General features: G+C 34.0%; 1 protein-coding gene across 6 annotated transcripts in view; it reads right to left on the bottom strand.

Annotated features, from left to right (window-relative positions):
* Nucleotides 1–25,335, bottom strand: part of magi3a (membrane associated guanylate kinase, WW and PDZ domain containing 3a) — a 182,407-nt gene that overhangs the window by 8,806 nt on the left and 148,266 nt on the right. For 4 of the 6 annotated variants that reach the window (XM_051097242.1, XM_051097239.1, XM_051097240.1 and 1 more), the window contains 10 exons: nt 20,690–20,881; nt 15,176–15,748; nt 9,967–9,998; nt 8,214–8,403; nt 8,012–8,106; nt 7,406–7,598; nt 5,139–5,336; nt 3,573–3,758; nt 3,273–3,369; nt 48–153 (listed from right to left, as the gene is read on the bottom strand). In XM_051097242.1, coding sequence (XP_050953199.1) covers nt 48–153; nt 3,273–3,369; nt 3,573–3,758; nt 5,139–5,336; nt 7,406–7,598; nt 8,012–8,106; nt 8,214–8,403; nt 9,967–9,998; nt 15,176–15,748; nt 20,690–20,881 — 1,862 coding nt within the window. The remainder of the gene's footprint in view (nt 1–47; nt 154–3,272; nt 3,370–3,572; nt 3,759–5,138; nt 5,337–7,405; nt 7,599–8,011; nt 8,107–8,213; nt 8,404–9,966; nt 9,999–15,175; nt 15,749–20,689; nt 20,882–25,335) is intronic. The other 2 variants (XM_051097244.1, XM_051097241.1) reach the window with 1 other exon arrangement.

Here is a 25,335-nt window from a genome sequence, read left to right as displayed (position 1 = left end):
TCTATTACTACATGAATTATTATGCCGTCGTCTCATTTACACCTCACCTGCTTTGGTCCTGAGGTGATGACAGACCCCATTTCACCCTGCGCCTGGGATTTGTACTCCGCTCGGGCCATAGCGTCTTTCCTCTCATCCGTTTCAACGCCATTCCTAAATGACACACAATTAAACGCTGCTTTAGGGCATTTAATGAACTGGTGCACAAAATCAAAGCAACTCCCTTCATCCAACATCATGTTATCCAGAGCGTTTTTGTTCATGAGAATGTGCAGTTCAAAATCGTAATTCCTACAAAGCGGCTGAGAGTCTCTCTTTTGGATCTCAATGGTCTGCGGAGCTCATTACATCCTTTTGTTGGTCTTAAGTGTGGGCAAAACCCTCGCCAGTGGCAGCCCCTCTTATCTGAGCCTTGACTGTGGAGCGAGTTCACAACAAGTCTACTCAATTTTATGCTGAAAAGAATGACCCGGATCATGTGCTTGCGAGTGAAATGAAACGAGGGGTCGTGAGCGTTCTTTGCAAAAGAGAAAATGGAAAGAGGTAATTGAAATTGGAAAGATGTAGAAGTGGAGAGGGCAGGATGTCATGAAGCATAACAGATATCTTGTCTGTAGGGGTCTTGGGCCCTGTTCCCTGCAGGTATAAAAGACAAGCTATTTTGGCTTTATTATTTATTATTCGCTGGCAGCTTATTGAGGTGTGTTTTTTTTCCCACGTGTGGAGTTTTACAAAAGAAAGTCTCTTAAACCACAGATCCTCAATAGTTTAATTTAACTACTAACAGTTAGGAGTGGGCAATATGTACGCGCTGTTTGAGAGACGTGCACGTGAAAAGTGCACAGTGTACAGGAGTATTGAAATTAGTTATTTTTGCTGATTTATAGACCTTGAACTGTTAAATACACACAATTGTATGTGTTAAAATGCCTGTCTTTGCAAGTATCCTCATAAACACAGTAATTCAGGTCTTAAGTGAAAGCAAACAGCTGAGAATGAAAACACACGTATAACCGTATATTGGATCCGGGCAGCTCTTAAAGTGACAGCAGTTTAATATTTCTGCTGTCTGTCATTTATGTTAATCAAACAAAATATAGAGAAAATTTTATAGAAAAAAAATGTGATGAGGAAATATATATTTAATTTACACAGTGAAGTATACGCAGTGATTACACATTTGATTACTTTATACAATATATATAAAATTTCTTAATTTGTTCTACTGTAGTTTTTTTTTTAAATCCTGTTGCTTGTAATAAATTTCTTTTTAAATGTTTTTAAACTGTTTTCTTGTCTTCAGTGAGCTTTTTTTTTGGGCTAGTATTTTTTTTTATATTGACACTGGTGAGAAAAATTATGAAATTTCAATTGTATCAAAAATTGAGATATCATAAAGACCTTTTTTTAAAGCAAAAATTACCTATATGTGACCCTGGACCACACAACCAGTCATAAGGGTCAATGTTTTGAAACTGAGATTTTTACATAATCTGAAAGCTGAATAGGCTTTCCATTTATCTATGGTTTGTTAGGATATGACAATATTTGGTCGATATACAACTATTTGAAAATCTGGAATCTGAGGGTGCAAAGGAAAAATTTAAATATTGATAAAATCGCCTTTAAAGTGGTCAAAATGAAGTTCTTAGCAATGCATATTACTAATCAAAAATTAAGTTTTATATATTTATGGCAGGAAATTTACAAAATATTGTCATGGAACATGATCTTTACTTATTATCCTAATGATTTTTGGCATAAAAGAAAAAATCTGTCATTTTGACCCATGCAATGTATTGTTGGCTATTGCTACAAATATACCCGGGCTACTTATGAATGGTTTTGTGGTCCAGTGTCACATATTGTGGTATACAGTAGTCAACATTTGAAGTGGATCAAAACCTTTCATCAAAGTTGTCCTAAAACCTAAAACAACATTCATTCTTGTCTTAGGATAACTTTGATGAACTTTTTTGATCCACTTTAAATGTTGACTACTATATACCATTACTGTGAAATACAATTACTCATACTGTTATTATTTCAGGATTCGTTGATGAATAAAAACATATAATCTTTTGTAACATTATAAATTGCTTTACTGTAACTTTTGATCCATTTAATGCATCTTTGCTGCATAAAAGTATTAATTTCTTAAAAAAAAATCCTTACTGACCCCAAACTGAACAGTTGTATACATGCATCACATGACAAATCTGTCATGAACGCCATAAACATTTACTTCAAAGTGTCATTTCCATGATATTTTAAATTATTGAATTGTTTTGGAATGTTTGGAATTGCCCCATCTGAAACAGCTTGATTGACAGGCGATCTGACCAATCATAACACTGAATTTGCCATCCTGTCCGACAAACAAATCAGACAGGAGAGTAGATTAACTTCGGTGGACTTAAACTTGAAACACCGTGTATATTGACCTCTTTCCACAGTTGAAATAAAATACCCTCTGATGTTTAATCATGTTTTTTTCACGCTTTAAGTAAAGAAGTAAAGACAATCGGTTCACGTGTCATTGATCTAATAAGGAATACACTGATCTGTCACGACACATTAAAGAGCTGCAAAACGGTATCTACTGTTTGAATTTCCTAAAAAAAGACAACATTTTAAAGACCTTGAGACCTTGTTTCACACCAGAAGTAACCTGCTCTATCTTGTCTGTTGGTGTGTAGTCAGTTTCCTCTTTGTATTTTGATGTGTAGTGTGAGAGCGGCATTGTTTGTCTGACATAGCAACAGAAACTAAAACAGGCGGGTTTTTGCAAAGGGTCAATTAAATGGCCATCTCGTTTGTCTTGCTGAGTCTAATTTCATAGCTAGCTTTTCATATATTTTAAATACAATAAAAAAACAATCACAAAAGTACAGTTTGATTGGCCATCTCATTTGTCTTGCTGAGTCAAATTTCATAGATAGCTTTTTATATATTCTAAATACAATAAAAAACCCACAAAACTTAGTTTTATTGGAAATGATGCAGTATAAAAATATTTTTATTTTCGATTTTTCGTCTCATCTCAAGCAACGTCACAAAAACTAAACTAAAACTAATTTCACATAAGTACTGAAATGACATTGTTTAGATGGTTTTTAAAAAGTAATAATCAATAGCCATACTCTTATACTCTTTATATATATTTTTTTTTTTATGAAAGAGTAAAAGGTTTGTATGTTGACTGTAAAGACTGTGATTTTGTGTGTACGTGCGTGCTGTGATTGAGCTGGCTGTCAGGATGGAGCTTGTACCTGTCATCTCGGTTGGCAGGCTGCTGTCCCACGGCTCTGTGCTGGGTGGCTGGGCTCTGCTTGGCTGAACTAGTGCCTGACGGAGGTCCGCTGTGTTCTGAAAAATAAACAGGATTATCTGTGTGGCGGAAACACACATACACACAACTCCATCCCAAGTTTCACTTTCAATCCTCAAAGTCAAATGCTCTAACAATCTGTCTGTTACAGAAAAAAATCAATATGCATTCTACTGCTTCTTTCTATCAGCTCATTGTTCACCAGAATAATGAAGAGAAATGATCTTCCCCAAAAGCTTACCCTCCTCAGGCACCACGGTGAGGGTAACAGCATTTCCAGCTTCTTTGATGAGCTGGACGATGTCGTTGTGGGACAGCTCAATAATCGACTGGCCATTCACAGCAGAGATGCGGTCACCCACTTTTAGCCGACCGCAGCGGTCTGTGGGACTGCCGTCTATGATGCGACCAATCTTATGCGGGATAACTGAGGACAGACAGAGATCAATGCTTATTTCATTTTGTACATCTTAGATATACTGACGGACTAGAAGTACCACAAGATCTGAGATGGTTACAAACCACTGAGAAATGCTTTTAGCTCTAGAAACTGATACTTATAAATAAATATGATTATTGTTAGGATGGGAAAATATTTGGCTGAGATACAACTATTCGAAAATCTGGGGGTGCAATCTAAATCTAAATATTGAGAAAATCGCATTTAATGTCCAAAGAAAGTTCTTAGCAATGCATATTACTAATCAAAATTAAGTTTTGATATATTTATGATAGGAAATTTATAAAATATCTTAATGGAACATGATCTTTACTTAATATCCTAATGATTTTTGGCATAAAAGAAAAATCGATAATTTTGACCGATACAATGTATTGTTGAATTACTACTAATAAATCTATATCTGATTATTCTTAAAAGTTTACAGATGTGTGCATTACATGGTACATATACTAGGAAATGAACATGCCAGGTTATATATGGTAATTAAAAGTGTAAAAAATGCAGTCAAAAATGTTTTTATTTATCTATTACTACAATGAAATATTTTTATACCCTACTGCTCAAAAGTCATTAAGAATATGGCAAGAAATTAACAGTTTTATTTAGCAAGGATGCATTAAATTAATAAAAACTGCGAGTAAAATCATAATGTTAAATTGTTAGTTAAAATAAACAGTTCTTTTGAGATTTCTATTCATCAAAGAATCCTGAAAAAATGTTTTACCAAACTGTTTTTAGCATTGATAAAAATATGAAATGTTTTCAAATTTAGCATATTAGAATGATTTCTGAAGGATCATGCGACATTGAGGAATAGAATAATGGCTGCTGAAAAATCAGCTTTGTTATCATAGAAATAAATTACTTTTTCTTTTAAAAATTTTTAATATTTCACAATATTTGATCAAATTAATACAACCTTGATATCCCAAGGAAAACACACCCTTTAGCTTCAAATGATGGCATAATTTCACAAATAAATCCTACAAATGTTCCCTATTCAGAGCTAATGGTAAATGCCATTATATCCGAATAACCTTTTTTTGTTACAGCTCTGGGTTTATTACTGTAATATTTCACAGCTAAGCTAGCTTTGATTGTATTATTGTAATTGCACAGTACAGTATGTCACACCTTCAAGCGACAACAAGAAAGACGTAATGTAGAATTCAGCCACATTTTCAACGTTATGAGTTTGTAGTTGCACATCTAATGCAGCAGAACAAAATGTTCTTTCTGAAGCTGACAACAAAGTAGCAAAAAGCTTGAAAATTAGGGTGGGGTGAGAAGAAGAGACACACAAGGAGAGACTAATGGAAAAAAGCTTAGTAAGTCATTTCTAACCTCCAGGCGGAGGCTTGTTTTTGGAGGTGAGGATGACGAATCCGAAGCCCTCGTTGTCCTTGCGCTGAAGAGTGACGTCGTAGGGCTGAGGGTGGCTGTGGCCGGACACCTCGATGTGGGGTGGTTTGGGTGAGCCGTTGACTAGCGTTGGAGCATGTGGGGCCTGAGGTTGACCCCCATCATCTTCCTCTCGTTCTGCTGAAGCATATGCAATATATTTAGTGTTTAATATATTATACTCACATTTATGGTGAGCTTTATGTCAATTTCATAAAATTTTCAATTAGTTTAAATTTTTATATTTTTAGTTCATTTTAATTCAGTTCAATTTTGTTTATTTGAATTAATTTACTTCAGTTTTAATTTTTTTACACACATCACTGCTGTTCAAAAGTTTGGGATCAGTAAGATTTGTAATGTTTCCTTTTTTTTAAGTTCCATTTATTTGATCAAAAAAACAGAAAAAAAAATATTATTAATTATTATTGCAATTTAAAATAAACGGTTTTCTATTTTTATATATTTTAAAATATAATTTATTTCTGTGATGCAAAGCTTAATTTTCTTCAGTCTTCAGCGTCACATGATCCTTCAGAAATCATTCTAATATGCTGATTTATTATCAATGTTGGAAACAATTGTTCTGCTTAACTTTTTTAGAACCTGTGATACTTTTTTTGCATTCTTTGATGAATAAAAAGTTGCATTAGTTTTTTTGCATTAGTTTAAGCTAAATAAATATAAATAAATAAAAGGTCATTAAGGAAAATAATCACATTGTTACAAAGGCATTAGCCTTTGTAATTCACTAAAAATATATATTTTTTTTTACTTTTATAAATTGTATATATTTTATATGATTATAGATATATTTTTATAGTTGTTATTTTTATATTTCTATTTTTTCTTTTTATTTAAACCAAAACCACAGTAATCAAAAAGGAAAGGAGTAATATTCTTTATAGGTATATATTAATCAATAAGATCAATCTAACAAACAGTGCATACATTTACCTATATTTTGCTTAAGTTAAATTATTTAAAGTTTTCTGCTAAACTATCACTTTTTATCAATTTAACATCCTTGCTGAAAAAAAGAATGAATTTCTTTCAAATAAATAAATAAAGAAAAAAAATGTAGTGCATATTGTTACTAAATATTTCTATTTTAAATAAATGCTGTTCTTTTTTATCATTTTATTCATCAAAGAAACGTGAAAAAATTGTCACAGGTTCCAAAAAAGATCACGTGACACTGAAAACTGAAGTAATGACGCTGAAAATTCAGCGTTGCATCACAGGAATAAATTAGATTTTAAAGTACATTGAAATAGAAAACCACTATTTTAAATTGCAATACTAATCAAATAAACAGGCTTGATGAGCAGAAAAGACTTCTCTATCTCTGTCTCTCTCTCTATATACACACACATCTTTCTAATTTTCATTGAAGTTTTTAATTTAATACTTCATTTCAGCTTTATTTAAAATCACACAAAGTTTTATTTCTTAAGGTTTGTATTTTATGTGTATGTATACACAATAATATAGTTATAATTTAATAGTCCATATCACAATGGGATTGTTTATGTATTAGCAAGGTGTGGATCATTTCTATTGTTCAACTTGCAGTGTTTGGTCATTGGCAGGTGATACAGCTTGTTATATAATTCTTTATATACCCGCCAAAGCCAGATTTTGCTTTACTAGTGCTAATTTTAGACTCCCACCTATTGTATTGTTTATTAAATAGTTTGTCTGATTCCATCTGGGCCTGATGATTCGATTGGCAAAGAACCTCTAACAGGGCTCAACATGAAGTACAACAAACAAAATCCCAGTGTGCTTTATCAAAACTGAAAGGGAATATTATGAAAGTGTCGAAAAAACTGCTATGAGGCATAACGCCAAATTTCATAATAGCTTTATAATTAAAGTTGTTCTTTTTTTCAAATTACCCAGTGTGTGCTGTCTCGAGGCGTCCTTCTTTTATAGTTCTAATGCATTGAGTCATTGTTTTGTTAACACATAAACACTCTTCTGCTTTGACTGAAAACACTGGTCATTAAATTTTGATTCTGTGGTTATTATTTTATAGCTCAACACGGTCCTTCATTCAGAACTAATGGGGCGAAATGCTCAGTCCTCACAGGGAGTGGATCTTTTTTCAGACATCAGTGTTGGGTATGACTTAAACCCCTAAAGGATGTCTACAGATGTCAGAACATAAACACAAGTGTGCATCACATACGTGGTAGGGTACGAACCTGGATAGTTGAGCTTTCTGCGCACAGTCAACATCACCTGCCCGTTGCGGGCAGCGTTGGTCATGAGCTCCAGAACTTGTTTGTGAGATTTGCCTTTGACAGGAACGCCGTCAATACAGATGAGCTCATCTCCAGCTCTTAGACGCCCGTCCTTTTCTGCGGCACCCAGAGGAACGATGGCACCAATGTACACCTAAAAAGAGATGGTTAAAGGTCATATCATTTTTCGTTGTGACAATATGTGACGCTGGAGCACAAAACCAGTTTTAAGTAGCACAGGTATATTTGTAGCAATAGTCAACAATATATTGTAAGGGTCAAAATGATTTACAATGTTTCTTTTATGCCAAAAATCATTAGGATATTAAATAAAGATCATGTTCCATGAAGATATTTTGTAAATTTCCTACTATAAATATATCAAAACTTAATTTTTGATTAGTATTATGAATTGCTAAGAACTTCATTTGGACAACTTTAAAGATGATTTTATCAGTATTTTGATTTTTTTGCACCCTCAGATTCTAGATTTTCAAATAGTTGTCTCTTGGCCAAACATTGGACTGGTTTTGTGGCCCAATCACTACAAAGCATGTCAATGCTCACTGGCTGATCCGGTCCTTCTCCACCCAGCACTCTGAACCCAAATCCAGTTTCCTGGTTCCTCCTTATAAACACGTCCAGTTCTTTAGTGTTGGCAGCTTAAAAAAAAAAAACGCAAAATTAGCTGTCAGCCATAATTTGGTGTAAATGGCAGATCTGTCTCACATAATGACTACTGGCTCCCAAAAGTCAAGGTTGAACTCACGCTTGCTGTCCAGCATGGCTTTAGACTTGAGGTAGAGCTCAGATGGGTCCAGTTTTGGCGAGCTGGAGCGGATGGCGTGAGGAGGGAAGGGGAGGGACTGTGGCCCAGGCTCCGCCGGATTGGGAGTTTCATTACTGACAGAACTGGTTGCAATGTCCTGCTTCTGGGTACTGGGAATAGCTGGAGTCATCTAAATGAACAGATGGACACACAGAGCAACAAACATTACCAAATATTCATCAACATTACAGTCCAAGTAAAATGCCAAACATGGACGTCTTTCAATATGAAAGACCCAAAAAACAATAATTCTGTCATTATTTACTCATCCTCATGCCATTCCAAAGCTGTTCGCATTTCGTTCTTCTGCTAAACACAAACAAATGGTGATAACCAATGAGTATTTCACACTGTCTTCCAATGTACACTACCAGTCAAAAGTTTTTGAACACTAAGATTTTTAATGTTTTTGTAGAAGCCTGCATTTATTTGATCCAAAGTACAGCAAAAACAGTAAAATTTTCAGCATCATTAATCCAGTCTTCAGTGTCACATGACCCTTCAGGAATCATACTAATATGGTGATCTGACATTTATAAAAGAGTTCTATTTCAGAAAAATGCTGTTCTGAACTATCTATTTATCAAAGAAAACTGAAATAAGTCTACTAAGCTGTTTTCAACATAATAATAATAATAATAAAAAATGTTTTTTGAGCCGCAAATCAGAATATTAGAATGATTTCTGAAGGATCATGTGACTGAAGTAACGATGCTAAAAATTCAGCTTTGAAATCACAGGAATAAATTATATTTTAAAATATATTCAAATACAGTTATTTTAAATAGTAAAAATATTTAAAAACAGTACTGTTTTGCTGTACTTTGGATCAAATAAATGCAGGCTTGGTGAGCAGAAGAGAATTCTTTGAAAAACATTACAAATCTTACTGTTCAAAAACTTTTGACTGGTAGTGAATTTCAAGTCCATTCAACTCTCGTGAACATGCGTTGAAGACTGAAAGAAATTACTGAATAAAGTTATTTTTGTTTTTAATTTTGCACAAAAAGTATTTTCGTACCTTCATAAAATTAAGGTTGAACCACTGTTGTCACATGGACTATTTTAACAATGTCCTTACTAACTTTCTGGGCCTTGAACGTGTCAGTTGCGTTGATGTTTACGCAGACTCAAAATTTAATCAAAAATGTCCTAATTGCTTTTCTAAGATGAACGAAGGTCTTATGAGTTTGGAATGACATGAGGGTGAGTAATTAATGACAGAATTTACATTTTGGGGAGAACTATCCCTTTAATTGCATTATTTTTAATGCAGTCACGCAAAGGGTGTATTTATGACTCATAATGTTTCTATCCGTGTTGAATACAATGCTATACAAACTGTTCTGAAATAGATAATCAACATTAGAGCCTGTACGAGAAACACTTGTGAGAGAAGCCCGATAGCAAACGCTCCTGAGGGGCCTGTAGACTCAGCAGTGATGTTCGCTGCAGAAGCTCGTGTTTGCCTCGGAGTGATTCACCACATCCCGCTCTTAAAATAACATTATAGCGTTTGGCACTTGCTCCGTGAATAATGTACGACTGCAAGGAACGTGCTTCGCTGAGGAACCCAGAACGAGGCTGATAAATAATTCATCCTGTTTCATCTTCATTTCATCAAAATTCCCTATAGTGTGTCTAAATTAAATCCCAAAAATTGAGTAATTAAAAGACATTTAGCTGAACTTACAGGTTTCAGAGACTTCACGGGAGATGTCTGACCTGCAGGCACAAACAGATACAAAGAAGGAAATGAGAATGAGCAAGTACAGTTGAAAAGGTACGTTTCAAGACTATATAGAGCCATTTACTGCTGGGGAAGACAATTTATCAGTTTAGGAAATGTAAAACCTTTAAAAGTGAAGTGTGCTATTTTTGCGTCACTAACGACACCAAATGAAATATGACTATTTCGAACAGGCCTCATCTATCATTTGTCAGATAAACAGATAGTCCCTCCCCTAACTCATGGCATTGGTTGAGCCGAAGTTGTTGGCTAACCCCTTTGTCATCCAAGATGTTCATGTCTTTCTTTCTTCAGTCGATAAAAATTGTTTCTTGAGGAAAACATTTCAGGAATCATCTCCATATAATGGACTTCTATGGTGCCCCCAAGTTTGAACTTTCAAAATGCAGTTTAAATGCAGCTTCAAAAGGCTCTAAATGATCCCGACCGAGGAAGAAGGGACTTATCTGGCAAAACGATTTGTCATTTGCAAAACAAATTGACAAATATACTGTTTAACCTGAAACACTCATCTTGTCTACATCTGTGTGAACTTAGTTTTTTCAATACAGTTCAAAACAGTTCAATACAGTCTCCCCCACCTTTAAAATTGTTCCACATCTCTGCAGAAATACCGACCCAGTGTTTACAAAGTGAACATGCAAAGAAGATTAAACACCCTTTACAAAAAAAAGGTAAAACAGTAAAGTAGGACGATTTGAAGAAGTTGAAGTTGAAGAAGAAAACGAGATGGGAGTTTTTTGACATACCCAAATTGTACTGACCCGGATTACACAGACCACACGTGTGCATCGCAGAGACGAGACAAGACAAGAGGAGCATTTGAGGTTAAAAAGTATATAAATTGTCAATTTGTTTGGAAAATAACCGATCGTTTCGCTAGATAAGTCCCCTGTTTCTCCTTGAAGCTACATTTAAACTGCATTTTGGAAGTTCAAACTTGGGGGCACCATTGAAGTCCACTATATGAAAACATTTCTGAAATGTTTTCCTCAAGAAACAATTTCTTTACGACTGAAGAAAGAAGGACATGGACATCTTGGATGACAAGGGGGTGAGTAAATTATTTGTAAATGTTTGTTCTTGAAGTTAACTTTTCCTTTCAACAACAGAAATCTGCTTATGAAAGTATTTTAACATTAATTGTCTTTGCACAATTTACCTTTAACGTCAATATCAAGAGTTATCAAAAGTCAACAACTGTCTCAATGTGAAAAACATAACGTAAACTACTGTTCCAAAGTTTAGTGTTTTTGTTCTTAATCATCCTTCTTTTAAGCAAGGATGCCTTAAATCGATCAAAAGTGACAGCTAAGACATTTGAAATATTACAAAAGATTTTATTTCAAATAAATGCTGTGAACTTGAACTTTCTATTCATCAAAGAATCCTGAAAAAATGTTTTCAGTAGCAGATTAGAATGATTTCTGAAGGTTCGTGTGGCACTGAAGACTGAGCTTTGCAGTCACATGAATAACATACATTTTTAAATATAAATAAATAAATAAATAAATACATTTTTGATAATATTTCACACACAAAAAACATATTTTTGGTCAAATAAATGCAGCCTTGGTGAGCATAAGAGACTTAAAACAAACAAAAAAAAAAGATTAAATTATTATTATTAAAATTATATAAATTATTAAATATCTAAATGTGTCAGTCATGAAGCTGGATTTCAGTCTATTACATGTGATATTTGTAGCATTAGATAACAATAAATTGGATGGGTTAAAATGACTGATTTTCCTTTTATGCCAAAAATCATTAGGATATTAAGTAAAGATCATATCCAAGAAGATATTTTGTCAATTTCCTACCGTAAAAATATTAAAACCTAACTTTTGATTAGTAATATGCATAGCTAAGAACTTTAAAGGCGATTCCCTCCAGATTTTGATTTTTCTGCACCATCAGATTCCAGATTTTCAAATAGTTTCAAATATCTCGACCAAATATTGTCTTATTCTAACAAACCGCAAATTAGTGGAAAGCTTTTCATGTATGTATAAATTTCAAAAAACTAATTGACCCTTATGACTTGTTTTGTGGTCCAGGGTCACATATAACCATATCAGTGGAAAACATTAAAAAAAAAAAAAAAAAAAAAAAAATTCAACAGTGGCCACTAAGGGGCAGTGTACTCCACAATGCATTTACATATACTGGAGAAATAAATGAGAAGACATTATATATACACAACGCATAGCATGATCTGTGGCAGGCATGTTTATGTACATTATGTGTGTTTGTGTGTGTGCAATATGACGAAGCCTACATGTTTTATTTGAACACTAACAAGGCCTAGCTGTCTTTATTAAAAGAAGAAAAAAAAAACTATGTAGAACATCCACATCTGTGGTTACGTTGTGCTATGTGCAGATTTTGAGCATATAATCGTGTTTGTATTAGTCAGAGAAGAAAAGCTTGCTTATGAATCCGCTTGACCTTTTGAAGCCACAATCCAAAGGCTGCGCTGTGACAGGCAAAACTTGGAAGTGAGTAAGTGAACACAGAACCTGATATATTCACTTGAGCTCCAGACAAACCACAGACTAGATGCAATATAGATCCGTGTGTACAGGCGCTATGCTTCCGTTGTTGTGCGTGCAAATACAGGATTCGTTTCAATTAAAATGCTGTCTGAGGTTTTTCCTCTTCAAGATGATGAGAGATGGTTGAACTGGTGTAACAACTGTCTCGTGCATTTAAACTATTGATAAGGAGCCCACAAACCACAGCAGCACAAGCTGTAGAGACTTTGTAGTCAAATGAGGAGGAGTAATTAAGAATGACATCACTTTATTTCGATTACTTCACAAATGAACTTTAATCACCTCAGTAACTTGCTGTACTGAGATCGTGCAATTCATTTTTAGTGTTACGGTGTGTAAGCGTGAACGCTTTTTCCTTTAGGCGTTGATGGTATTATAGTGATATACGATGATCAGTCTCTCACTCACAAACACAAGCGTCTGTCTATTTCTGCTCTCACCCTTCCTGCTATGTCTCTCGCTCTATTCTTCTTCACATGTCTTCAGCTTACATAAATCATTTTAATCACAACTTTATCTCTGAGTTGCCTTCTCTCTTTCTTTAAAGAGATAGTTCAACAAAACTGAAAACTCTGTCATCATCATTTACACAGGCTCTTGTCGTTCCAAATCTTCCTTTCTTGTGTGGAACACAAAATTTTCAAAACTAAATGGGGAACCAAACAAGATTTGACTTTCAACATTTGAAAAAAAGGTCATTTTCCAGTGAACAAAATAAGTCTTTCAGGTTTGGAATGACAGGGGGGGTGAACAAATCTTATTATTATTGTTAACAAAAATTAAAACTATTAAAATAATTTGCATTAATTGCAATAAAATTATTTAATTACATTACAAATCATATAAAAACATTAGATGAAAATTAAGTTTGGTTTAAGTTTGAGATAGTTTGTTATTTAAATTATGGATGAACTTTAATAAGCTGGAATAAAAATTTGAAATGTTGCCTTGGAAACTAAATGAAATCAAATTAAGTACTGAAAATTATTAAAATGGAAATACAAATAAACTAAACCTAAATATGAATATCTAAAAATCTGCTATTTTGTGTTATGTGTTTTTGTCATTTGTATTAATATTAGTTTTTAATTATTTCTATTTTGCTTTATTTTTATATCGGTTTTTGAAAATTAATTTAGATACAATATATAATATTGTTTGATTTTAGTTTTAGTTATTTTGTTATATAAATTTTGGATGAACTTTAATAAGCTTAAACAAAAATTAGAAATGTTGCCTTGGCAACTAAATTTAAATACTAAAATGATTCAAATAAAAATTAAACTAAACCTAAATATAAATATTTAAAAATCTGCTATAATGTGTTATGTGGATTTTTGTAATTTGTTTTTTAATATTAGTGTTTTAATTATTTCTATTCAGCTTTAGTTTTATTTCAGTTTATGAAAATTAATATAAATATAATACATGAAAATTAATATAGACATAATATATAATTTAGGTATAATAGATGAAAATTAAGTTCGGTTTTAGTTTTAGCTATTTTGTTATGTATAAACTTTAATAAGCTTAAATGAAAAATAGAAATGTTGCCTTAGCAACTAACTGAAATAAAATGTATGTACTAAAATAATCAAAAGTAAATCTACGTCTAAATATTTAAAAATATAATGTGTTATGTGTTTTTTGACATTTTAATTAATATTAGTTTTGAATTATTCCTATTCAGCTTTATTTTTATTTCAGTTTATGAAAATGAATACAGATGTAATAATATAGATATAACACATGAAAATTAAAAATAATATAAAACAGATGAAAATTAGGTTTGGTTTTAGTTTTAGTTTATTTGTTATATAAATTCTGGATAAACTTTAATGCGCTTAAAATTTTTTAATGTTGCCTTGGCTACTAACTGAAATAAAATATAAAAAGATATAAATATAAATATTTAAAAATCTGTTATAATGTGTTATGTGCTTTTTGTAATTTTTATTAATATTAGTTTTTCATTATATCTATCTAGCTTTATTTTTATTTCAGTTTATAAAAATAATATAGATACAACACATGGAAATGAATATAGACCTAATATATAAAATTGATATAACAGATGAAAATTAGGTTTGGTTTTAGTTTTAGTTATTTTGTTATATAAATTCTGGATAAACTTTAACTAAAATGATTAAAATGAAAATAAAAATAAACTACAATATAAATATTAAAATATAAATAAATAATAATACTAAATATAAAAATCTGTTTTTTTTTGTCATTTTATTAATATTAGTTTTTAATTATATCTGATCAGCTTTATTTTTATTTCAGTTCAGTTTTAGTAATTTTAATACAACTTAAACTTTTTGTATTTCAGTTAGTTTCCCAAGCAACGTTTCTAGTTTTCATTTAAGCTTATTAAAGTTTATCCATAAATTATATAACAAAATAACTAAAACTTAAAAGCTATCTTAAAAGCTTAAGCTTAAAGCTAATTAAAAAAAATTATGAAAGCAATGATGAAAGAATAATCATTTTTGGAAGAACTATCCCTTTAACTGTCAGCACAGTCAGATGAGGCCTGCAATGGGGTGTTTTCAAAATAATTAGGAGGTAAGAGTCTCTCCATCACTCACCTCCTCTGAGCACCAGCACGTTGACCTCGCTGCCCATAGGCAGGTCTTTGAGGATGTCCACCACCTGCGCATGAGTGAGGGTTTGTACGTTCTGCCTGTTAATTTCCTTTATCACATCCCCCTTCAGCAGACCTCGGCACCACTGCGCGTCCAATATCATCTTCACCTTCTGGCCCAGTGGACAATCTGCGATGGCAAAGCCGAATCCGCTCGGCCCCTTTACCAAAGGCACGCTGACCAGCTCGGGCTGCAGCAGGGTGCTCTCCCCCGCCTCTGGGTAGCGTCCGTTGGGCATTGCTGCTGCTGGATGTCTGCCATCGGTGGTCATGTAATGAAGGTCCTGCAGGGATGGGGTCCCATCTGAATGGACAGGCTGCCCGTCCATTCCCGGCATGGCAGTCATGGTGTCGCCCGTGCCCTCTTCGCTGGAGCTGGTGTCCTCTGGCAGTGGGTATCCACGGCACAGGACCATATCCACATACTGATTCACAGGAATGGACTGGAACATCTGGACTACATCTGCATGGGTCTTGCCCAATACACATGTACCATTTATGTCCACTATAACATCACCTAAAGGAAAGATAGAGAACAAGCAAAAAATGAAGCAGTTGTTCCAAAGCCTACCTAGACATCAGGAGCTTTTTCTCAGAGGAGGCAAGGGTAAAACTCCAAAGTAAAACTGTCTAACAACGACACCAAGCAGGTAAAGTTACAGCAGGAGTCTTTTGTGTCTTAACTTTTTAAACTTTAACTTTTTGCAACATATTAACATTAGATTCAATGGTAGTCATTGGTCAAGTTTCTCATGCACTCCTTGACAGCCTCTTTCAAACAGTTGGATACCTTGTTTTGACCAAAATGGCCAAAGGCAGTGTTGAATTTATCCTTCACACATAAGGCATTCCCAGAAAGCAATGTGACAAGCTCAGTGAAAATTACATTTATTCAGTACTGAAATGTTCTAAATAAAATGCAACATTTCACCCAATATCTGTGTGCTTTGCATTTTTGTATTGTGTTATTTTACTATTATTTATATGGTATTGTAGTATTATTAAAATGTTTAAAAGTTGTTTTTTTTTAAGTTTATTTCAGTTTCAGTAATTTTAGTACTTAACTTAAACTGTCTTATGCTCATTAAGGCTGCATTTACCTGATCAAAAATAAACAGTAACATTGTGAAACATTCTTATAGTTTAAAATAGTGGTTTTCTATTTTAATATATTTTAATTTTTTTGGAAGCTGTGATACTTTCTTTTCAGGATTCTTCGATGAATAAAAAGTTAAAAAGAACAGCATTTATGCAAAATATAAATTTTTCTAACAAGTCTTTGCTATCACTTTTTATCAATTTAACACATCCTCGCTGAATAAAAGTATTAACTTTTTTTAAGTTTTTTTTTTTTTTTTTTTTTAAATTTACTGACCACAAACTTTTAAATGGTAGTTTATATTGTTACAAAAGATTTTTATTTTAAATAAATGCTGTTATTAAAGAATCCTAAAAAAAAGTATCACAGGTTCCAACAAAATATTAAGCAGCACAACTGTTTTCAATGTTAATAATAAATCAGCAAATTAGAATGATTTATGAAGCATCATGTGACACTGAGGACTGGAGTAATGATGCTGAAAATTCTGCTTTGCTTCACAATATTACAGCTTTTTCTGTATTTTTAAGCAAATAAATGCAGCCTTGATGAGCATAAGAAACTTCTTTAAAAACCACTAAAAGATCCCAAACTTATGAATGGCAGTGTACAGTATATATTTTAGTTTGTTGCTAAAGGCAACACTTAGTTTTTTCCAAGTTTAAATTATTGATTATTTTAATAATTTATTTACGCTTTATTTTGATTAAGGAAAATTATTTTTAATAATTTTGTGCAATAACAACAACACTGTTTTCGCAGCTTATCAACACGCTACCATTAGATTCAGTTATTAAATTTGGAAGAGTTTCCTATGTTTTCCCCATGCAAAATCTGTTCCAAACAGTAAAACAGCTATTTCTGGACAAAATATAAGGCAACATTGTATGTATCTGTAGGGCACTTACAGAATACATCGCATCAATTTCAATAATCAGTATCAACAACAAGAAAGTTAATATTTGATCACACACCTTATATGAAGAGCGTTATTTGTGTGGGATGTAAGTGACCATTATAACTGCTGTCTATATAAAGCTTTTTTAAATCAGTCACTAATAAGTAACTAATAAGATTCAATTTTAGTATGCATAGTGTCTTTAAAGCTATCTGAGTGCATGAAGACAATATGCAGCAAGGCAAACTCAGTAGGATCTGGAACATGGCCACTGCGTCAATTTGATCACAAACACAAATCCTGCCAGTGTGTTTAAATTGTTCATTTTGATTCCAGCAACAAGAGCTGTCTTGGCTCCTTCTGTTCTCTTCACAGGGGAGTGTGTATGAGTATGATATGCAGTGATAAAGAGGCAGTGCCCACATAACCATTACTCCAACTAAAGTCAGCGATCCGCTCGGTTGCTGCAGTCTATCTAATGGGAAGTGTGTCTATTGATCAATGCAGAGGACATTGGGGAATTCCTGCATCCTTTTGTACTCCTGACTAATCAATGGCATCCTTCCAGGTTCGCTTCACTTCTTAAAAGTGACTGTTCTGCCAAAGACATCCTGCTGCTTATACAGTAATACTGGCACTGAGCACACAACCTGTCAAAGCCCTGCGAACGTCAATGTTTCATTCAGATGACCAGGAACTCGCAAGTAACTGGGCCAGGTCTACTGATAGCCATGAGGGTTTTAGGGAGAGTTTTTATTTCCCAGCTGTTTGCTGGGAAATAACAGTTATTTCTCACTGACCTCCAGATAAACAGTGTACGTAAAAAAACAACAGGCGCTGATTGAAATGATCAGTTCCAATCTGTTTGGCTGACTTCATGCAACTTTTATGCAGACAATACATTGCAAAAGTCTGAAGTCAGTAAGGCCTTTTTTGAAAGAAATAAATACTTTTAATCAGCAAGGATGGATTCAATTAATCAAAAGTGACAGTGAAGAGATTTATAATATTACAAAACGATGCTGTTCTACTGAATTTTCATTAATCAAAGAATGTGGAAAAAATAACGCTGTCTCCACAAAAATAATAAGCAGCACAGCTGTTTTCAAAACTGATAATCAGAAATATTTTTGAGCGCCAAATCAGTCATATTAGAACGATTTCTGAAGGATCATGAAACGCTAAAGACTAGAGCAATGGCTGCTGAAAAATCAGCTTTGCGTCAAATAGATAAATGACATTTTAATATATATTAAATTAGAAAGCAGTTATTTTCAGCTGTAATCGTATTTCACAATATTATTGTTTTTATTTTATGTACGATCAAACCAATGCAGCTTTGGCGAGCATACAGTGCCTTGCGAAAGTATTCATACCCCTTCATTTTATTCACGTTTTATGTTGCTGCCTTGTTAAATTGTTTTAAATTACCTTTTTTATAAATCAATCTACACTCCATGCACCATAATGACAAAGCAAAAAAAGAATTGTCACAACTTCATAATTTTATTAAAAATAAAAAACTGAAATAAGTACATTGCATAATTATTCATACCCTTAACTCAGTATTATCTGAAGCACCTTTACATACCCAAAAAGACTTGAGGCTGTAAAGATGCTTCAGCTAAGTACTGTTTTTATTTTTAATACATTTGCAAAGATGTTAAAAACCTGTTTTTTGCTTTGCCATTATGGTGTATGAAGTGTACACTGATGTGGAAAAAAGTAATTTAAAGCAGTTTAACAATGCAGCAACAACAAAATAAAAAAAAGGGGGTATGAATACTTATGCAAGGCACTGCAAAAGAGTAAAAGATCTTACTGACCACAATCTTTTAAAGAGTAGTGTGTATACAAATAATCACAGACACTATTATTAATCTATTATTGTTGTTTCAACTTTTTCAATTAATCATTAACACTAAACAAACTGCTGTTGGCTGCTTTGCATGTCAATCAAATGGTTAATCAAGAATAAGTGGGATATTCTTGGCCAAAATAATTTTAAACGAGGACCAAGCTTTATTCTGCAAGTCAAAAGTATACTAAATGAACATAAGTACAGTGAGAATCTACAATTAAAATACACTTGCAATAGATGAATGTTTTGCCAGGTCAAAAAGAGGCTTCTAAACAGCTCTCTATGGCTTTCTGACAGCTTGTTGACCAAATGTAAAAATTTGCATAAAGAAATTGGATGCAGATGAATCCACCCATCAGCATGCCTCTTTCAGCCAGCTGAAGCATGTTTATTGCGCCACACTCGAATTCAGAATGAAATGTATATCTTGGTTAAACTGTTTTACAATTCTATATACAAACCCATGTCTCCAGGGAGTTGAAGTACACATGCGGTTGTTTCTTCACATTGTAATGGAGGGTAGAGAGTGTTAGTGTAAGCACTGCAATTATCGCCAAACACAACTCTGCAGGAAAGCCAGTTCCCCTGATGCTCACCCACTGATTCTGATTTATTTTATCGCTATCAATGCGATCCCACTGTGGGCACTTTCACAGGATTATTTATTTGGAATCTAGTAACCCGGCAATGCTCCAAGAAATGGATGTGGCATCCAGCGACGCACCACAGATGCTACCATTCGAGACTGTGACGATAGACACGAATGATCCAGGGTGTTAATGTGCATAACTATATTTGGGTCAAATTACCTGATGGCTTATCGGCATTGATAAAATAAGCAACAAGTTGCCTCAGAACTTATTATGTCCCTTTTCACAAGATGTAATATAAATCTCATGTGTCCACAGAACGTGTCTGTGAAGTTTCAGCTCAAAATACCCCACAGACTATTTATTATATCATTTTGAAAATGCCAATTTTGAGAGCAAGCAGAAACATGCTGTTTTCATGCATGTGCCTTTAAATGCAAATGAGCTGCTGCTCCCCCGCCCCCTTTTCCAGAATAGGACTGTGCCTTTACAGCTCGTACCTCAGATGCTCTGCTAAAAAACATCTTTTTGGATTTGTTTATCATGTCTATCACACTGAAATCATGCGTTTTTAAAACCATATTAGTTTAAACTTCTAATAGAGGGTTTTCGCGCGCACACATCCGAAGCACGCACAGAAATTGGCTGTCACACAGCATGTGAGTACTAAACTAATTTCTCTTTCATATCTTATTGCGCTTAAACTGTCAAATACACACAAGTTTATGTTAAAAACACAAGTTACAAAAACAGTCGGTTGTGTCTGAAGGTAAACAGCTGGGAAAGAAATCACGTTTATATTAGATCTGTGAGGCAGTAGTGTAATATACAGTAAATAAATCAATAAATCCACTGCGCTCTTGTCTCCTCTGAGGAGTTGGTTGCCCTTTCCCACATTTTGTGGTTTGGTAAATACACCAGAGACCCGTTTTCAGCACTTAAACATGGAAACATGGAAAAAAACTTTCATGATATATCCCCTCTAATGAACAGGAGCCAAACGGATTTACCCGAAGCGATTTTGTTATCGTGTGCGGCGGGTCCATCTCTCAGGACGTTCTTCACTTGAAGGAATTCATCTGGTCGGTCTCCACCGATAATGGTGAAACCAAAGCCCTGAGGACTCTTCTTCAGACTTGTGCGCAAGATAGCACCCTGCAGCTGAGATGGGTCCCGTGTGAATCCCCTTAAAGCAGCTTCATCTAAAAGAAGAGAGAGAGCAAGTATGTGAAACTAACAATTTAAAGCTTGTTTACAAGGCAAGATTAAGTGTATGTACTTTTAAATGCGCTGTTTGTATAGAAACCTCCAGTTTGTCAAAATGAGTTAAGTTCCTTTTTAAAACTGGCGTGAAACAGAAGTTGCGATTGTCGTTTCTTCCCTATTGTGACGTGTATGCAGTAAAACAGAAAAAAGTAGGGTGGGATTTAATCTGGTCTATTGGGAATGAATTGGATCATTGTCTTTTGCTATCACTGCAGTCTCATGTGAGTGACAGGACGTCCCGTCCTTGTGCAGGTAAAGAGAAAAGGAGGTCATTGTAAGGAAAAGGAGAATTTACTTTGAGTAAAGAGGGCACATAAATAGAAAAAAAGTAATGGTGTGCACGGATAAATCTTTTATACTAAAAACTTACATTTTCCATAAAAACAAGAATTTCACTTTAATCTGAACTGTTCATGCGGTGCTTATTACTCCACTACTGAAACGGTCACGAAAACAAGATGAGTACAGAGTCACTGAGAGAACTAGAGGAAAGGAGGAAGGTCTGGATTCCATTAGTCATTCATTCTGAATAATGCAGCAGAGAGAGCAATAGAGAGAGTAAAAGATACATTACTAAATGAGTGATAGTGGGATTGTTCTGTATATATCCACATGCACTTCAATTAATTATCGTAGTCCATTCATTACACTCTTCCTTAATTACCCCTAAACCATTTACCCTCACAACAGCATATTCTAAAGAGTGTTCTGGTTAAGATCTCCTAATTAATAACCACTAAGAAAACGCTCAGGCAACATTTGGTAATGTTTTCGTCAGATAAATTGCCCTTGGATGAGCTGATAATCAGCCTTTTTTTTCTTTAACCAATTTGTGGGGTCAGTGAGCACATGCAAATTTGTCAAGTGTATAAATTATGTTGCCATGGCGACCCCACCAAGATGAACTACTATAAATAAACTTTAAACACTGACATAAACATGACTTTTGAGAACGCTACAAAACGAGAAGTAATTTAAGCTACACTGATTTTTATTTTGTGGTCATTTTTATGACAGATCATTTATTACACAGCATTATTCAGTATATTAAATTATATTACTTTACTGCTAATTCCTGGAAGGTCATTTCAGCATGTCAGCAATCACAGGCTCTTAATAAGGAGGTTTAAAGTTCAACTGCATTACCATTCAAAAGTTTGGGTCAATATGATTTTTAAAAAGTTTTAAATAAGTGTCTCATGCTCACTAAGGTTTATTTCAAACTGAAATACAGTAAAATAGTAATATTGTGAAATATTATTACAATTTAAAATAACTGTTTTTAAATAATAATATTTGAATATATTTTAAATTGCGCCGTCAATTAACCGCATACAAAATAAAAGTTTGCCTAATATATGTGTGTACTGTGTGTAGTTATTATGTATATATAAATACACACAAATTAATGTATATATTTAAGAGAAATATGTTATGTACAAAATAATAATAATAATAATATAAATTATATAAAAAATTATAATAAATAAATATATGCGTAAATATTTCTTAAACATATACATGAATGTGTTTGTATTTATATATACATAATAATTACACACACATATATTAGGCAAACTCAAACTTTTATTTTGTATGCGATTAATTACGATTAATCATTTGACAGCCCTAATTTTAAAATCTCATTAATAAATAGCCAACATTTCAGCATCATTACTCTGATTTCAGTGTCACATCATCCTTCAGCAAACACTCTTATATGCTGATTTGCTGCTCTAGAAACATTTCTTCTTCTTCTTCTTTTTATTAATATTGAAAACAGTTGGAAAAGCATAACAAAGTCGAACAGAAAGTTAAAATAAAAAAAAAAAAATCATTCTCTACTTAACCAAAGATGATGATAATGATTTCTAGTTCTTGAGGGGAATATTGCATATTTCCAAAATTTCATTCTACAATTACAGGATATTACAAAAACCCCTGGAGGCCTGTGGAAAATGTGTAGAAAGTATCCATTAAATAAAAGAGCCAGTTTCATGCTGCTCAACAAGTTATGTGAAGCGTAACAGCGCTGAGCACTTACATCAGATAATCACAGTGTTATGAAACAATACAAACCGCAAGTAAAACTTAAGTTTCACCTGTTTGACAATAACAATAAAGCTAAAAGGACGACCACATTTTCAGTCTTTCTCAACTCTGCATAATCTAATTGTATTTTATTGTTTAAACATAGTTTGACTGTCTGAATATCATCATTTTACCTCAAGCATTTGAGCAGACTTGAGCTTCTGCTTCTAGTATTCTTAAAGGGATAGTTCATTCCCAAAAATGAAAATTGTTATTAAATACTCACCCTCATGTGTTTACAAACCTGTAAGACCTTCGTTCATCTTCAGAACACAAATTAAGATATTTTTGATGAAATCTGAGCGCTTTCTGACACTGCACTGTAAAAAACAATTTGAGCCAACTTAAAATAATTTAAGTTAAGTCAACAAAGTTTAGTCAACTTGAAATATTACAACTTAGATATCTGAGTTGATTCAAGTAAAAAATTTAAGGCAGCTGGGTAACAAACCCAGCTTTTAAGTTTAACAAACCAAATTTTTACTTTAGTCAACTTTGTTGTCACTTAGTACAACTTAACATTTCAAGTTGACTAAACTTACTTAAGTTAACTGAACTTAACATTTTAAGGCAGCAGGGTAATAAATTATTTTAAGTTGACTCAACAAATAGTTTTTTATTGTTTTTACAGCGTAACTACCACGTTGAAGGCCCAGAAAGGTAGTAAGGACATGGTTAAAATAGTCCATTGATTCACCAAAAATATCTTAATTTGTGTTCTGAAGATGAACGAAGGCCTTACGGGTTTGGAATGACATGAGAGTGAGTAATTAATGACAGAATTTTCATTTTTGGGTGAACTATTCCTTTAAAGACACTGCTCACCCAGTTCTGTCATCATTTACTCCCCTTCATGTCGTTCCAAATCGATGGCAACTTTTTGGCTGAACTGTCCCTTTAAGATGGTGTTCAAGACTGACTCTGAATCAGCTCTAAGTGGCGGATCGCAGACTAATTACAGTCATTTCTAGCCCAGCGGTTTTATTTTTTTCTTGTCTCATTTGAGAGTGCCAGCAGCATCAGATGAGGCCACATCAATCTCATTAGGAGAGCAGGGATGGATATCTCACCATGTGTGGTGGGAATTGGATTTGCATAACAGCCACATTGATGAGTTGGACTGGCCCTATGAAACGGATTATGTTGATTGTAATAACCATGGCACACATTTGAACTGTGAGCTACAAGTGTGTGTGAATTAGTTGTTGGACACAGGTACACACAAACTCATTCTTGCATATTAGATTTATCCCTCTCTGCCTTGTACTTCCGTTTTCACATTCAGCTAGTTAGGGAATTCTGGGAAAAGGCATTATCTTCACCTTATTATGGTTCTGACGCATAAAGGGCCACTGTTTATCTCATAGGGCGAGCAGATTATGAGTTGAGTAATTAAAGGTACTGTATGCCTACATACAAGTGTGTGTGCTGTAGAAAATGACTGAAATGCACAAGCGGCAAGAGATTAAATTGTTTTAGAATTGCTTGAGTATATGAACAAAACAAGTAAAATGCATGAATTTTGTCATTACCATTATAATTGTTGGTAGAATTGTATAGTTATGGTTATAATTTCTGATTATCCCCTCAAAACACTGCATGACTGGTTTATATTTTTGTGCACCCGTCCCTGTCCTGTTCTCAGCTAGGCATCACCATCCACTCATTAAATTGTCTTGGCCAGCTAACAGAGCATAGCGTGGGGGGGCTGCGTGCGCTTTCACTAATGAGACAGAACAGACGTCCACTGCCAGCCTTCCAGAGGGGATAGGAGGACAAAATCAATGCCCAGAGGACACAGGAACACACAGGAGACAGTGACGCTCAGGGAGTCCAAATAACAAACAGCCTAAGCCTGTTTTAACTTTGAACCACCGAACTCAGTCATGTGTTGGCCAGCCGAAATCTATCATACAGTGCAATCATTCAACAGGATAGAAATACGATAACGGACCAGGCAGTGGATGATAGAGCTCGACTTCCAATATTAAAATTTCCTGATAACTTACTCACCCCCATGTCATCCAAGATGTTCATGTCTTTCTTCAGTCAAAAAGCAATTAAGGCTTTTGAGGAAAGCATTCCAGGATTTTTCTCCATATAGTGGACTGAAGATTCAAATTGCAGTTTCAATTCAGCTTCAAAGGGCTCTACACGATCCCAGCCAAGGAATAAGGGTCTTATCTATTTTAAAAATTTAAAATTATACACTTTTTTAACCACAAATGCTCGTCTTGCACTAGCTCCATGTCACACAAGGTCACACATGACCAGAGCTGGGTAGTAACTGATTACATGT

The sequence above is a fragment of the Labeo rohita genome, chromosome 23 (genome assembly GCF_022985175.1).
Source record: "Labeo rohita strain BAU-BD-2019 chromosome 23, IGBB_LRoh.1.0, whole genome shotgun sequence".
Taxonomy (NCBI): domain Eukaryota; kingdom Metazoa; phylum Chordata; class Actinopteri; order Cypriniformes; family Cyprinidae; genus Labeo; species Labeo rohita.
Note: the sequence above shows the minus strand (reverse complement) of the source record. Positions and strands in the feature narration are given on the sequence as shown.